Raw genomic sequence first — 17877 nt, forward strand, 5'->3', positions numbered from 1 at the left:
TTAATGTTTCTAAATGAATCTTATGTTGGATAAGTTGAATTTATCGCCACATTTTTCACTCTTTACATCCACTTCTACCTTCAAAGTTTGCTAAATTAATCTAAAAGTGTCATGTGTAAAAACAGCTGTCGGAATTATCGCGAATTCCGACTTAGTAAAATCCGATTTGGTGGGCTTTCACTGTATTATTCAAGAATAAATTATGGTTGAGGTTGTGGTGGTGATGGTGATGAAGATGAAATGCTAAAAGAGTACGTGGGAAGATAGGATTGCCACAGATGTGTTACCTGTATGGGGAACCAGCAGATGGCGAAGATGGCAACGACAACCACGACCATCCGGGTGACACGCTTCTTGCCGCGACGGCTCTCCGCAGACACGTGACCTCCAGGCGCCACTCCGCGCCACAACCTGAGCAGCATGCAGAGGTACAGTCCGCAGATGAGGGCCAGAGGGGTCACGTACGACGTGGCGAAGAACAGGATCTGAAACATTCCAGCACACAATATTATGCCACAGTTGAAGCTATCTTCAATAATTCAACTCAATAACGATATGATGATTGATGATTACTAGGACCAGGATTTTGATGAAATTGCATTTTTTTTCTAGTAAGCCAGAAATATTACTGCTTTAGTATTTATATGTTATGTGATAAACTGAGCGTTTTAAGACATATTTGTTAGGGCACTTTTTTTTTGCATTTTTACCTGTTTCAACTCATAAGAGCATCTTTTGTTTTATTCGGTCATTTTTTAGGCATTTTCATTTAATTTTAGCCATAAATCCCCATTACTTACTTACTGGCTTTTAAGGAACCCGGAGGTTCATTGCCGCCCTCACATAAGGCCGCCATTGGTCCCTATCCTGAGCAAGATTAATCCAGTCTCTACCATCATATCCCACCTCCCTCAAATCCATTTTAATATTATCTTCCCATCTACGTCTCGGCCTCCCCAAAGGTCTTTTCCCCTCTGGCCTCCCAACTAACACTCTATATGCATTTCTGGATTCGCCCATACGTGCTACATGCCCTGCCCATCTCAAACTTCTGGATTTAATGTTCATAATTATGTCAGGTGAAGGATATAACGCGTGCAGTTCTGTGTTGTGTAACTTTCTCCATTCTCCTGTAACTTCATCCCTTTTAGCCCCAAATATTTTCCTAAGAACCTTATTCTCAAAAACCCTCAATCTCTCTTCCTCTCTCAAAGTGAGAGTCCAAGTTTCACAGCCATACAGAACAACCGGTAACATAACTGTTTTATGAATTCTAACTTTCAGATTTTTAGACAGCAGACTAGATGACATAAATCCCCATTATTAATGTAAAACAATGTTTATTTTGTTTGATATTTTCTTTATATATTTTGTCCATTAATACCCATTATTTTGTATAATATTTTAATCGTTTTTCTGCACAAATATTGCCATTTGAACGTAGTACACTCCATGTAATGGATCAGTCCAACCACCCCTTCAATATAAACTCCTCTATACCTGCTAATTCCGTATAAGAGAGACCTTGCGGTAAATTACATGAAAGCTAAACATAAAGTAAATCCTTGGCGCTACAGCCCATGAAGGGCCAAGACCGACCAGCTGACTGCTGACCTCACGTCCACATGCCGAAGCAGAAGTGAACGATCATACATGGAAACTACATCAGGCAAAATAATTAATTAAAGTGTACTACTTAGAAAAAAATTATGTAAAATTTAATTTAATTACTTGCCTAAATATTAAGTAGTACAAAACCTCTTTTCCTACTAAGCCAATTATGTAAGATCAATTTTTAGGGTATTTTAAGGGCATTTTTTTTTAAAGATTTTTAGATCATAATTGCATTGTTTTTAGGAAATTTTTTCATGATTTATAGGTCATCAAAATCCTAGCCCTAATGGTTATCGATAATTACTGAACACAAGTCATCGGTGCTATAGTCTGGATTGTCTTACTTTACTCCCTAATGGTGAAGACTAACCATCTTGCCCCTATTAGTACATATTATGGTAGTGGATTATAGTGATTTTCTAGTTGTCTGGTTGAATTTTCTTTTGTAAACTTAGTTTCGAATTCCGGTACTCAAATCGAGTAAATGAAAGACACTGGATTTTATACCAGTTTTCAATAAGATGGAATACCTCCCCACTTTGCGAAACATGTTCAAGAAAATTTGAATCGTCGATTTCCAGGGCGGTGGATTAGCAGAAGTGCATCCATTCCGTGGCCCGCAAGAACTCACTCACTGCACTGGAACTACGACACATTTCACTGATACTATCTTGATTTCACTAACAATTCAAAAACATTTCACTGTTCAAATACTTTGCTCTACCATTATAAAACTTCACTGACACAACACACTTCTTCACTGATACAACACTTCAAATAAGAAAACATCAATTACACCCTTTAAATAGTGTGTATAATATACTACCGTCTGTTAATAAAGTCCTTAAGCCTATTTTTAAATACATTTTTGGTTATTGGTGAAGCTTTTAGTAAGACTGCAGGTAAAGCATTCCAGTCCCTGATAGTACGATTGAGAAAAAAAAACTTTCCAGTGTCTTCTTTACCTCAATTTATGTGAATGGTCGTTCCTTCAAGAGTAATTTGGCGGCTGCAACCTATTCATAGCAAGGGAATGAAGTTTACACACAAATTCCACAATTTGGAGCATCTGGCCGACATCTACGGCTGACCACTAGGATCCAGAATACAAAGCAGAGGTTAAATTAAAGATACAATATGATTGCGGGGAGAATACGGAACAATGATAAATTTAAAAATAAAGTACAATTTGATTTCGGAGAAACATGAGATGAAAATATATAGAAGAGTAATGGAATGAAGTAAAAATAAAATTACGTAATATTATACAAGTGATTGTGTAAAATGAATAATGAATCTCTCAATACCATTAGACAAATTTTGTTAATGTCCAAATCAGGATTACAGGTATAACTCCCTGTAAAGTTGATTTGAATAATTTCGAGGGAAAAATTGTTCCGGAGCCGGGTATCGAACCCGGGACCTTTGGTTTAACGTACCAACGCTCTACCACTGAGCTACTCGGGAACTCTAACCGACACCGATCCAATTTTCCCTTCTATATCCACAGACCTCAAAGTGGGCTGACAACTGTCAAGCAACCAACTTCGAGTGCACACTAACTCCGTGTGACTTAAATTGTGGCTTTCTGTTAACGAACAGTGACGTGTATTATGCAAATCAAGATTTCAGGTATAACTCCCTGTAAAGTTGATTTGAATAATTTCGAGGGAAAAATTGTTCCGGAGCCGGATATCGAACCCGGGACCTTTGGTTTAACGTACCAACGCTCTACCACTGAGCTACTCGGGAACTCTAACCGACACCGATCCAATTTTTCCTTCTATATCCACAGACCTCATTGTTAATGTCCTCATTAGAAAATTTAAGAGAAAGGAGAATGGTTTTGGTTAACTTAAATGAAGTTCCCCTAGCGCCAAAAAGAAGTCCTTTCGCTTCCCATGTACTGTATTAATATTCATTTTGTATCTCTCACTGAAGTGAGGAATACATGGGTTGTATATAGACTTCTTTTCATCGTTAACGTTATTGGCTTGTTGATCATCCTTCTCAAAACGGACAGTGGGATCAAGAATGAGGCTTCTTTGATTCCGGCGATCGATGAAGCTTCTATCTTAAAAATTTTAGAAAATATATATTTTATCCTCTACCCCCCTTAAGCTCCTAGGATCTAGTTACAATGCCACCAGCAAATACGGTGCAATCTGAACGTGAAATTAGCATCTCTTCTATGAGAAGCTGTGGGTGGTGGACAGAGCTTGTGGATGGCTGATAAAACAGCGGAATGCATTTTTAATATGTTTGATTGGTTTACATATCGTTATTTTAAGTGCGAGTAAATCCAATTGCTAATTACTGGGATACAGATAATTTAATTGGAAACCTAATCAATAATGCCATATTTAATACAGACTCAAATACGTAGCTGCTACTGATTAAATTATAATAATAATAATGTACGACTCTACATTTCATTAATCAGCCGAGCATAAAAATACGAACAAACAAAAAGGTTACGACCTGTATAAAAGCCAAGGGGGACAAATTGATACTGCAAAACTTTTTTCCCGACAGTAATACATCGTACACAAATCCTCTGTGTAACTGTGACTAGAGAGTCCGGTTCGACGCCGGAAATTAATTTCAAGTCACAGTTTGTTATTATTGCTCTATTTCTTCAATACTGGTTAGTCGTCGTCATTTTTCTCTCCCTCTCTTATCATCATTATCATCATTTCTGCGTTGTGTGACATTGGCAGTATTAAAGACTGCAACGTGAGTTACGAGTTTTTTAAGTTTTATTTTAAGAGAGATCATTCAGTAGCGGTGCTGCAAATTGTAAATTTTCACGAAATTTGAAATATCTCAGAGATAATTCAGTGGATTTTTATAATTTTTTGTACAAAAATAAGTGGTATTTGGGCCTCTCATTTGGCATAAAAAATTTGTAATTATCATACAGTGAAACCTGCTCAAATCGGAACCTGAATAATCCGGAATCCTGTCTATTTCGGAACAATTTATTGGTCCTGAAGAAATTTGTATGTATTATGTATAATTTATCCTGAATAAAATGGAAACTGTCCAACGCGGAAACAAACTGATACTGTTCAAAAGGGAAATAATATTTTGGATACACTATTATAATGTAAACTATATTTTGAAGCAATGTGTAATTTCAAGAAATGTACGAAATATGTAGGTCACTAAGATAAAAAGTTTTCTTTGCAAGATTTAGAGAGTGCGAGGGTGGAATTTCAGTTGTGGAAAATTCAGGTGTAACACTTTGAAAAATAAAGACCATCTCATGAGTGAGTGAAAAATAAAGACAGTCTCATGAGTGAGTGAAAAATAAAGACCGTCTCATGAGTGAGTGAAAAATAAAGACCATCTCACGAGTGAGTGAAAAATAAAGACCATCTCATGAGTGAGTGAAAAATAAAGACCGTCTCATGAGTGAGTGGCTTGCGGACATTAATGGTGCCATAAAAAGGAAACAGAAAACCGCTGGTTATGTGGAAATAAATGAACTGTTGTGAGAGTGAGTTTTTCATGCCTTTTCAAAGACCGTGCCAATTTCTGGATCTATTCTGCAAAACAAACCTTTGAACTGCCAAAAAAAAAATAGATAAGTCAGAATTCAAGGCTAATAATGGATGGCTCCTAGACCAATAAATTAAATAATGTTCAGTGATATACAGTACACTATTACAGTATAGCGTTAGATATTAAATTTAGTATGATTTAATAGTGTTTAATGAGTGAGTTACGATAACAAACAGAAAATGAGATTTTTCTTCAATATGATTCACCACTGGAATAAGCGACAGAAAGCTGATTTAATGTCAGTAGTGTTAAACGAAATGTTTTGTACTTCTTGCAGCTTGCGGCATGCCATTTTGTTTTTCAGTTATACAAATGATAAAATATTGCATTTTAACTTCACACTTGAGTAATACGGAAACCTGTCCATAACGGAAAAAAATCGGGACCATGTCACTTCCATCTTGAACAGGTTTTACTGTATTAGTTTATTATTTTTATTTATATAATTTAAAGGAAATTTAAAGCAAACCTTTCCTCCAATCCTCTTTGGCTCCTTAGATTAGCTTCCTTGTTGACATTTTTCAAACACTTAAAATAGTAGTTTGTAAAGTCAAAATATTAACATGATAACAGCCAGTGATAAAATACACGAATTCATAAGGATACTTGATTTCTGGTCGACATGACTTAAAAATAAATTTGATTCATTGCAGTGTATTAAAGAACTCGTGGAAAATTTAGTTACATATCACATGATACCACAAATACTGAATTTGTTTTTGCGAATATGCGACTAAATTTGCATGATTTAAACATGAGTATTAACCAGAAGAAATTAAAATAATTACGACAGTCACAGATAGATACTGAATCCGTTTTTAGGAAGCTGCTGTCAACTGGCTGAAATTCCCAAAATAAAATATATACCCATAATAATAGTCTAATATCTAATCTTCCTCAACTTGCTGAGGTTGTCAAAGACAATGAATGTTGAACACTAACATTTAAGGTGTGACATTAAAAATATCGTACAAGAAATTTGTTTACAATAAACTGAAATTTACAGTAGATAATCTTTTACAGTAATGGAAATTTGCAGTAAAATAAAGAGTACGTATAAAAAAATAGAGTGAGAAAATTCAACTGTAATTTGAATTGAAATACAAGTGTCGCCGTAAAATCTGCAGAGAACCCTTCAAAGCTGTCATAGAAATTTCCTTAATTGTTGTTATTCGGCCATGTATTATGGGTTCCTATCATCACAGCATGGCGCGTCCTCAGGTTGTGGACCGAGGAGACGGCCTCCAGATATGGAAGGTAGCTGTGCAAAATGGGAGTATAAGGGTACAGTGCATCAGTTATTCATAGATTTCAAAAAGGCATACGACTCGGTTAAGAGAGTAGTTTTATATGATATTCTTATTGAATTTGGTATTCCCAAGAAACTAGTTCGATTAATTAAAATGTGTCTCAGTGAAACGTACAGAAGTGTTCGTATAGGTCAGTTTCTGTCAGATGCGTTTCCAATTCACTGTGGGCTAAAGCAAGGAGATGCACTATCACCTTTACTTTTTAACTTCGCTCTAGAATATGCCATTAGGAGAGTTCAGGATAACAGAGAGGGCTTGGAATTGAACGGGTTACATCAGTTGCTTGTCTATGCGGATGACGTGAATATGTTAGGTGAAAATCCACAAACGATTAGGGAAAACACGGGAATTTTACTGGAAGCAAGAAAAGAGATAGGTTTGGAAGTAAATCCCAAAAAGTTAAAGTATATGATTATGTCTCGTGACGAGAATATTGTACGAAATGGAAATATAAAAATTGGAAATTTATCCTTTGAAGAGGTGGAAAAATTGGAATACTTGGGAGCAACAGTAACAAATATAAATGATACTCGGGAGGAAATGAAACACAGAATAAATAAGGGAAATCCCTGTTGTTATTCGGTTGAGAAGCTTTTATCATCCAGTCTGCTGTCAAAAAATCTGAAAGTTAGAATTTATAAAACAGTTATATTACCGGTTGTTCTGTATGGTTGTGAAACTTGGACTCTCACTTTGAGAGAGGAACATAGGTTAAAATTGGTTGAGAATAAGGTGCTTAGGAAAATATTTGGGGCTAAGGGGGATGAAGTTACAGGAGAATGGAAAAAATTACACAACACAGAACTGCACGCATTGTATTCTTCACCTGACATAATTAGGAACATTAAATCCAGACGTTTGAGATGGGCAGGGCATGTAGCATGTATGGGCGACTCCATAAATGCATATAGAGTGTTAGTTGGGAGGTTGGAGGGAAAAAGACCTTTGGGGAGGCCGAGACGTAGATGGGAAGATAATATTGAAATGGATTTGGGGGAGGTGGGATATGATGATAGAGACTGGATTAATCTTGCTCAGGATAGGGACCAATGGCGGGCTTATGTGAGAGCGGCAATGAACCTCCGGGTTCCTTAAAAGCCAGTAAGTAAGTAAGTAGTTGTTGTTGGGACTCCAAACTTATGACAGAATGACACGAATTGTTTTGTTATGGTCCCTCTAGCTCCCACCATTAATCCGATGACTTCTATATCCCTGAGTTTATATGATGTTTTGTAATAAGGGACAGTTGGTTCATAAATTGTCCTTCTCTCTAGATTAACCTCCTCGGGTTGATTTTGATGCGTCTCGAATCTGATGGTCGGGTCCAGAATATAACCTTTTGTTTCTCCAGGTTTAAATGTTATAATATCAATTCGCCGATGACTTCCGGTATCCGCTATTCCACGGACTTCTTCATAGGTAGTGTAGCCATTGGACTTAAGGCATGTTGCGATTACAGACCTGATTATGTGATGTCTGCTGTTACGAAAAATTTCGCCAAATGGCCATGAACCCAAGACGTGAGCCAAAGTTTCAACCTCGCTGTGGCATCGCCTACAGTGGTTATTGTCTTGAGTCTGCCTGGAACAGCGCGTACAGGAGCAACATTGCCGGTCTCTTTAGCGCATCTCTCCACTCGGAGCTAGAAAGGCCTGTATGATGTCTGACCCATCTGTTTGCCAGAGTGAAGTCTTGATATTATAAGCTGATCCCTTTACCTTTCTGTGGCGGTTGACACCAGTATATATTTAAGAAAACCTCATTAAAATATGTACAATCTCAGAAAATGTACTTAGATCAATGAATTTTTGGATAGAGTTAGAAATATTGCTTTTTGTTTAAAAAAAAATCGTGATACCTCGTTCACTCATTAAAATTCAGATTTTTTCTTAATTTTCTTTAGGAAAAATTGCCATTTTCCAAAATTCTTCTGCGTTTGAAATTCGCAGTAAATTTACCCGTTAGTCGACCTGGTTGGCGAGTTGATATAGCGCTGGCCTTCTATGCCCAAGGTTGCGGGTTCGATTCCGGGCGAGGTCGATAGCATTTAAGTGTCCTTAAATGTGACAGGCTCATGTCAGTAGATTTACTGGCATGTAAAAGAACTCCTAAAGGACAAAATTCCGGCACATCCGGCGACGCTGATAATGTCCCTGAGCCAATTAACGCCATGTGGCGTTAAAGGTCTACAGACAAAATTTTAGGTTATGTTAGTACTAAGGCTGACAGTACAGCATCAGTGTGAAAACATCGGGAAAATCACTAGGCTTTCAAATTACAAATGTTCAGAATGTGCAGTGATGATATTGGCTCAATTTCTTATCAAAATCTTATTTTTTTTTATTTTACATAACTTAATTTTTTTGTTTTTCTTATTAGGAAACATTCATATTAAACTAAGGTAAATTATTTTGTGTTTAATAACTTTCTACTGAGTCACATTGTCTCTTTTTTTTTACCTAAGGAGTCACTGGAAAACATATTTTCCTAATCCATCTGGTGTTTCAGTTTCAGATCGAGAATCTTTCATTAGTATTGAGTGATTTTGTATATTTTGTTAACAGAGACTCAAATTTAGTCGCTTAGTTCAATTTGTGTTGCTTAGGAAAAATAATTCATTAAAAATTATAAGTGTATAGGTTACTAGAAAATAGGTGGCGTTAATTGGACAACCTGTACCTAATAACGCCAGTTTACAAAGTTTTCCTATTTGAGTTCTAATTCTTGTTCGGTATATAATATATCCATTTTCATTGTGCTATTTTGTAAAGATAAGATTACAGTTTCTATTTCATAATTTTCATGTTTGTACATAGCTTATTTCCAGAGCAAAAGTGACTGAAGTGTTAAGGTGTCGTTATTTGGTACGTGTACCTTATAACCTCTACAGTTGCGAGCGTCGTTAAATAAAACATAACATTTTTGACCCGGGACCACCAGTGTCACTTAAGTAATAAAATTGGGAGTTGTTCATACTGGTCAATCAGTTTATTTCCTCTATTTTAGTTGTGGAGTTTGCTACAAGTGTGAAAAGATTAGATTTCTTCTTTGAAAGAACTGAAAATGGGTCGAAATGCATTAAGTGTGGACGTGAAGTGACAGATTATTGGGATGCGTAAGAATGACTTGAGATAATATCTAACTGTATTCCCAAATTAATTGTTCTAGAATACATCCATTCTGAAGTAATTTATTTTTTTTTCTTACAAAAAAAATGTAATTTTTTAAGTAAGATTTCATAACAGAAAAATTGTTATATACTCCACAGTTTGAAATATAGAGAAATATAGAGAGATTTGTCGACCTGATTGGCGAGTTGGTATAGCGTTGGCCTTCTATGCCCAAGGTTGCGGGTTCGATCCCGGGCCAGGTCGATGGCATTTAAGAGTGCTTAAATGCGACAGGCTCATGTCAGTAGGTTTACTGGCATGTAAAAGAACTCCTGCGGGACAAAATTCCGGCACATCCGGCGACGCTGATATAACCTCTGCAGTTGCGAGCGTCGTTAAATAAAACATAACATTTAACATTTATAGAGAGATTTGGCTTTCAGTAAAAATAAAACTTCATTTTTTTCATAGGCATTTGGTCCATTTACAAATATCAGGGAATTTCACATAAGTATAAGGACATGAGTTAAACGCTTCTTTCGAAGGGATATTCTTAAACTTCTGGTAAAATCTGTACAAGCTATTTGTGATTCGTTATTTATTAGTGTGTATTTCTAGCATGTTTTATGCCAATGAAAACGATATTAAACAAAACTTTGTCATCTTATTGCTAATTATTTTCTGGAATGAGTACAAAACTACAAATTATAGCCTATAGTTACCGTGCATAAAGGCTTTACGACGCAGAGATACGAAGATACTATAAAGTAAAATAATTAACTCGTATTACGATTTAAAAGACGTGTGTAGTGATAATTAGAGGTCTGCGTCGGTCGGGTTTGGTCGGGTCTGATTTCGTGTGCTAGCAAAAGAATGACGCAAGCAGAATGAGAGTACAAACACGCTTTGACGTCACATGAATCGCTCCTGTTTCAAAAGAGTTGTCCATTTTTGAAAAAAAAAAAAAAAAAAAAAAAAGAATTGTGTTGGAATTGAGAGTTTAGGAGTGAACGCATCATTTTAGAACAAAAGAGCTACAGTCCCGTTGGTACTTATGTGTGAATTGTAGATTTAGAAATGTTGTTCCATCACAAATGGACCTCAGTCCTGGGCTGTGGTCGTTTGGAAAAATATCTGTTGCCAACCGTGATTTACCTATGAGATTGGATTGATAATTATAATCGAAATATATCTAATGATTTGTATTGTAATGCAGGTTCAAATCCTGGTCGGGCCAAGTTACACGATTGAGATTTTTCCGGCGTTTTCCCCTAAACCCATTAACTGCAAATGCTGGGTAACTTTTGCCGCTGGACTCAGAACTCATGTCCCTAGCATTATCACCTACATCTCATTTAGACGCTACATAACCGTAGCAGTTGATAAGACGTCGTAAAATAACTAAAAAAAGAAAATGAAAACCGTCCGTTAGTTTACGAGAGATCTCTAAACACACACTAATAGCATGGCAAAAAAGAAACACTTTTTCTGTACGAAGGCTCCTAAAATCATGTATTTACCTTAATAACCAGAAATACGTATATAGGCCTATTATTTTTGTACGATCGTGTGTTTTGTTATACAGGGACATCATTTTATTTTTACTAACATTTTTAATATTAACCTGGCTATACCTTTAGAGAACCGAAAACACCGGCCGCTACCCCCTTCCATGGCTGGAGTTCGATGATATTGGCGTTAAGCACAAACAAATCAGTTTACTAGGTATAGGAAGGAAGAAAAGTAGTTCATCCATTTACGTAAACTAGGAAATATCGCGATTTTGAGTTCGATAATTTTCATTAGGTTTTTGTTTAATAAAAATGCAGTACTGTATTAACAATAAGTGTTTTTACTCACGAACTGAGCTGTCCATGTGGACGTATTCATTATGCAGTGTATATTATACTGTCTACAGCACATTAGCGTACAATTTAGAGAATGAAGTTAAATTGAAAAATAATCATAATATGGATATTTAAACACATATTTGAGAATGGTGGCCGTTCATTTCGATGCAGGCTTCATTTATTTTGTGCATATTATCGCACTATACACTATTGCATCTAATTCCAATTGCCAGTTTCGTCCTTCATACTAATAACTCATGTTGAAATAATTCTGTATCTACTCTATGAAAGAGTACCTTAGGCACTGTAAATCCAATCTTCTGCCCGACCCGCACAGATAAAATTACTCAGACATGCTATCTACTGTCCGTCCAAGTGGTTATGCCGCAGGATCGTAGAAAGGGGGGAAATCACGTGACAGTTAATTACTTAACGAGGCCCTTTTATTTAAGTTATTTTAAACAGTTGTATAATATTACGTAGACGTCCATTTCCTAACAGAAATTAATGTTTTCAGAAAAGAGCTCAGACAGCCCAGTTTTTACAGAGGGGCGAGCAGAAGCAGGTGAGGGAAACCGGGATGCGACGTAGGGAAACGGACGACAGTACCTGTGCGAAAATATGATTCAATATTGAAAGCTCTTGCGTCGTTGGAAAACGAGAAGATATTTCTGGAACGTACTATACTCACTAACTCAGTGCTGTTTACTATATGCGGCCTTGATTCTGTCATGACAGTAGAAGATGTGGGAGTGAGGTACATTCAAAAACTCAGGTACAATAAAAATTGAAGTAAAAATAAAATGATGTCCCTGTATTTATAACTACTGTTGTTAGGTCTTGAACTTTAGAATTCCCCCATAGACTCTTGTTGCTAGGAAAAGTCTAGGAAAAACATTTAATCGATTAACTATTTGAATTTAATCGATTAATCTATCGAGTTTTGATCGAGTTGAAAAAATGTTTTAATATACTGTAATACACAATTATTGTTAAATTTAACTTGTGTTCTGTGACAAGCATAAGTATTAAATGTTGTATATCTGTATATATTATATTGTATCGTTATATTACAAAACAACTATTTTAATTACTTACTAACATATTTATTATGAGGTTTATAATTTATTGTGTTAATTTCTCCGGGAATATTTGAGACAAACATAAATAACAAAAAGTACAAAGACTCACCTAGTTAATACTGCTTCATCCATGATTTTAAACATGTGAGTGCATTCACATGCTCCGAATTAAGTGCTGCTCAACATTTAGTAACAATGTTTCCTGCATCACTAAACACGAAAAAAACTTTTTTTCTGTCAAGCACTTCACCACGATCGTTCAATTTAAATCCAAACGTTTCACCGAGTTTATCTGTCAAATTATCATATGACATAATGGAGTTTACACTTTTAGCAAACCACAGAAAACTGATTTTTTTTTTCTTTATCAAACTAAACACACAACCTTCATATACAAACTCGGTACAGAAACTCCAACTGCAAAAGTACAGCGGTCGAAACAGAAGACTGGCACCAATTGTAATCGAATTACCAGATTTTAGGAAGAGAAGGAGGTAGGCTAGTTACGCTCTCACTTACACACAGTGTAGACATGGCTATTTTATAAGGGATGAGGGGGACGAATCCCGGAAAAGTATGTATTTCATATCTAGGAAGATGAGATGATAACAAGGTGGAAGTTTTCTTGGAAAACCATAAAACTTAATAAGGGTTTCGTATTGCTTTAACTTTCAATAGACGTAGACTAGGTCACTGTCCTGATATCTCCAGCTCTTTCTGAAATTTCTGTGCAAACATTTTCCCTACGCTACCTGGTTTACAGTTAGAAAATAATATTGCTGCTTTTAAGTAAGCAATTTCCGAGAGAGAAATATTATCGGAATTTTTAGTATGAGTTTATATTAACAAAATAATAATATTGTGACAGCTGCAACGGGGTTTGAACACGCGTCCGACAGGGCGCACGGCAGATGAAACGCTGGTATGGGGAGCATCTGCATGCTGAAGGGCAGAGGGGGTGTATTACGTCAACGCGACGAGGGGAGAGTGCGCGCGCAGCTGCTACTCGCGGAGTGAAGGGGGGGACGGACCCTCCCGACTCTTCCAGAAGTCCGTCGAAGTGGAGATATCCAGATAATTCGAGAGAGCTATCTCTGCACACCCGTAGAAATTTCTCGCAACTATTATTTTGCTATAAAATAAGAAACGCGAGCGAACTTGGGCAGTTTTCAGTTTATTCAGCCATTCAGTGAGTAAGCCAGTGAACAGAGCAAGCCAGCCAGTCTTGTGTACCGGAGTTCGACTCGAGTGTGCGTCCGCAACTGTGTCAGCATCCGAAGGCCTGAGTTCGAGTGCAGTGGACCGCAGTTGGAGGGACCTGAGTTCGAGTACAGTGGACTATCTCTGAAGGTCTGTGGTTCGAGATACTGTGAACTCTAGTGACTGAGCTAGAAGAACTGTGAACTGAGAACTGACAGTTCTGATTTGTAAATAGTGCTTTATGAACATTAGTTAAAATTAACAGTTCATTGTTGTTCGTAATAGTCTAAGTAAATTGTCATTGCCGTCAGTAGAGTGCTATAACGAATACTGTGTTGAGTGAAAATCCTATTGTTGACGAGAGCGTTTAAGGTGAATTGTAGGAAGGAATTATTGTTCAGATAATAAAGTTACATTGTTGTCTAGTTTAAAAAGTTACAATATCAACTACAACCGATTAATTTTAATCGACTCGATTATTCGATTAATTACTTTTGATCGATTAATCTTACAACAGAAATTAATCGATTAATCGATTAGGTTAAGCGATTAATAGATTAGTTTAATCGATTAAATCCCACAACACTAAGGGAAACCATTCTTCATAACATAAAACTATGCTGAAATATAGACTCATTACAATGCATTTATTGTTACTTAATTACCATTACAGTGAAGTTTTGCGAAGGCTTTGGAATAATATTGCTCTAAATTTTCAGTGCAAAATATATTGTATTTGCAATTTTAAAAATATGATCGTGCGAAAAAGTTGTACAATACATGTTTGTGAAGTGCATTACAAAATCTCGGAAATTGAAAAACTCGCTCTGCTTGTTTTTCAAACTTTCCTCCATTTTGTGAAAGCATTTCCCAACCTTTTATTGTAATATACTATTACAGCATTACAGTGTTTTTTCCTTGGTTATTTAATGACGCTTTATCAACTGCCACATATGTGAAATATCTGGGTATCATTATTGATCAAAATTTAAAATGGCCTCATCACATTACTTATCTTTGTAAGAGGCTTCGTAAACAATTTATAAATTCGTTAATCTTCGATGCTACTTACCCATTAGAGTTCTACGAAATGTTTATTTGACTATTTTTCAGTCTATCATTCAATATGGTATTATTGTTTGGGGTGGAAGTACAAACATTAATATTAGTCCGTTAAATTTACTACAAAAACGAATAATTAAAATTTGTTTGACGAAACGTTTTGATTATCCAACAAAATTAATTTATTCTGAATTTAATATATTTAATATTGAACAAATTTATAAATATACTCTGTTAAAATTTTATCATGAAAATCGTAATAAGTTTATATTACAGGCACATAATCATGAAACAAGACGAAATAATAATTCAACATTAGTAGAACCTAAATGTCTCACATCTGCAGGTCTAAAGCATAGCATTAATTTTGGCCCTCGTTTGTATAATTCTTTAGCTAAATTACACCCAGAACTTCTAACATGTAACCCACTAACATATAACAAGAAAATTAGAAACGTGTTAATGTCTTTAATTTGATTAAATAAATTTATAGCATATGTGTATGAATTAATCAGCATATATTATATTTGTATTCTATAATTTTGGAAGTTATATTTTTTTTATAAATTGTCCTACTTTATTCACGTACGATATTATTCTTCTCTATGTTAATATTATATTATATAAATTCATTGCCGCTGTTATTTTAATTTTTATTTCCTATTTTATTTTATTTCATTTTCTACATTCGTCTTATGTTAATACAGGCCTATTATATTATACAATTTCACTGTAGCTATAGTTTTAATTTTAGTTCCTATTTTAGTTTACTTTGTATAATTATTCTCTTATGTGCTTATTAATAATATATTTGAACTGCGACCGAACACGAGCGCTGCTCATTCGGTCCTCAAATTTTGTTTATGCTCGACCATGCCGAAATGTACTAATTATACACCTGGTAGTAGCCCTTTAATGCACCTCATTAAAGTACATCCATTCATTATAGCTCAGTTGTTCAGCCAATGTACCATTATAAAAGCGCAAGAATCGATTATTCTCGGATACGCAATCGAAAGACAATTAGCGAAAAGTCGCGGAGGCTGGAAATCCAATACTGTCGCAGAAGTTTATGTTCTGTTATATAATAATTAGCGTTAATTGTAAATAATATTCAAATAAATTCAATTTGTCATCTTGTTTTTCAATTCTAAATCAATTTCCAGGTTATATCAAGACTAATGTTCATGTTATTCTCTAGATTATATCAAGGTCAATAACATTCGTTCCTCGGAAAAAAAAAATCAATACTTTCGCGTCTGCGCACATCTCACAATTTAGAAGGTCAGTTCCGCTCCTCACTTACATAACCATAACATGAATACTTATGAATGATTTGAAGTTAGAAATATGGTCGAGCATAAAAGTCGTATGAAACTTGCCTATAATGGTAATTAACCCATCTTAGCCCAAACTCATTGCAGATGTGAAAATTGTTTATAAATAACATCCGAAAACTAATAGCACAAGCCCTTAGAAACAAATCCTTCGAGGTCCATGAAGAGGTGCACTGCGTTGCGTCTGAAGAAGGCGGAATTAGAAGAGCGGACATCGTGGCTCTAGACAAGACTAATAGTAAAGGCTTTATACTGGACCCAACTGTTAGATTTGAAATGAGCCAGACCCAACCATCCGAGGTCAACAAAGAATAACAACAAATTTATGAGCCTACTATTCCGTATTTTCGGGAAAAATATCAGATGGGAGGCACCTGGGAAGTACATGGTTTAATGATCGGAGCGAGGGGCACCATCCCACGATCAACTGTAAACACTATCAAAACATTTGGAATCCATGACATCATTCCAAAAATAATTACTTCAACCATTAAAGGGTCTGTGGCAATTCTGAAAAATCATTTATACGGAATATCATAATACCCCCCCCCCTTTTCTATTCGTTAGTGTGTGATTGTTACAAATATATGTACAAATTTATTATTTCTTAAACTTAAGCTCCTAGTTCACATTTAAATTTGGCTCATCTATCTTACTGTAATCATTACTATTCTTATATGTGTGTTATTCTGTGTTTTTGGCAACCCAGGATGCCTGGGCAGACTATTTCTTGAAATAAATTATATATAATTATAACCTATAGAAGTCTTGTTTATTAAGAATTCATGGAAAATCATGTTTACAAACGGACTGTAGGAGTGTCACCTGTAGGTGACATTGGGCAATAAATCTTATTGTCACAATTAATGACTGCAATATCATATTTTATTCAGTGGAAAATATTTAAAATAGCATATATGTAATAATACTACTGGATGAGATTGAATCGCTGGAGAGATGTGCTCAATATAAGAACTGGACATTGTTATCTGGTCAATTGTTGATAGTCTCGGGTTATTTCCTTCATCATTATCTATTAGTACGTTATTGGCAGAAGTAAGATTGACTTCAAATGTATATCTGAGTATTATTCCTGCAAGATGGTTGAAGTCACTGGTTGTTTCGTCACCACTTCCTCATCGATAACTGGTCCATCAGCTGGTGGAGATATGGTAATATCACTTACAGATGCTGTTCCAACTGTATCTTCGTCCGTCATCTCCAGTATTTCATACACAGACTATAGAAGAAAAATAAGTAACATAACTTTACTAATATAATGAAACGGACGTTAAATGTATCTGACCAATGTCATCTGGAGGTGACATGACACTTTGTAGTCCCTATATACACTATATGCACCTTTTTTAAATTGTTAATGAAAATTGCATATAAAATATCAATAGTTTAATAATGTATATATGGAAACAAAAATAAAACTACTTCAACTACTTAACTCTTAGACATATTTTCACAAGCCATTATGTGAAGTGCGCACAAAGTTGAGATTCTTCTGCATCCACGCTGATGTTTTCTTCTCTACTACGGCAGATTTACGAGCTAGTCGCCAAAAATTGTTGAAATTCAGTTACCAGATGTCTATTAAGGCATTTTCGACGGGGTTTTTTGTTTAAATACATTTACTAGTAATTTCGGACAGCTTGTTAGGAAGCGGCACCTGTAGGTGACATTGAGACATCAAGAGTTAAGACGCTCGTATGAAAATTATGAAACTCGCTTGCGCT

General features: G+C 35.6%; 1 protein-coding gene across 1 annotated transcript in view; it reads right to left on the reverse strand.

Annotated features, from left to right (window-relative positions):
• The window catches only part of LOC138695069 (allatostatin-A receptor-like), a 213397-nt gene that overhangs the window by 13068 nt on the left and 182452 nt on the right, over positions 1 to 17877 (reverse strand). Inside the window, exon 4 of the mRNA XM_069819430.1 lies at positions 288 to 485. Coding sequence (XP_069675531.1) covers positions 288 to 485 — 198 coding nt within the window. The remainder of the gene's footprint in view (positions 1 to 287; positions 486 to 17877) is intronic.

The sequence above is a fragment of the Periplaneta americana genome, chromosome 2 (genome assembly GCF_040183065.1).
Source record: "Periplaneta americana isolate PAMFEO1 chromosome 2, P.americana_PAMFEO1_priV1, whole genome shotgun sequence".
In the NCBI taxonomy this organism is placed as follows: Eukaryota; Metazoa; Arthropoda; class Insecta; order Blattodea; family Blattidae; genus Periplaneta; species Periplaneta americana.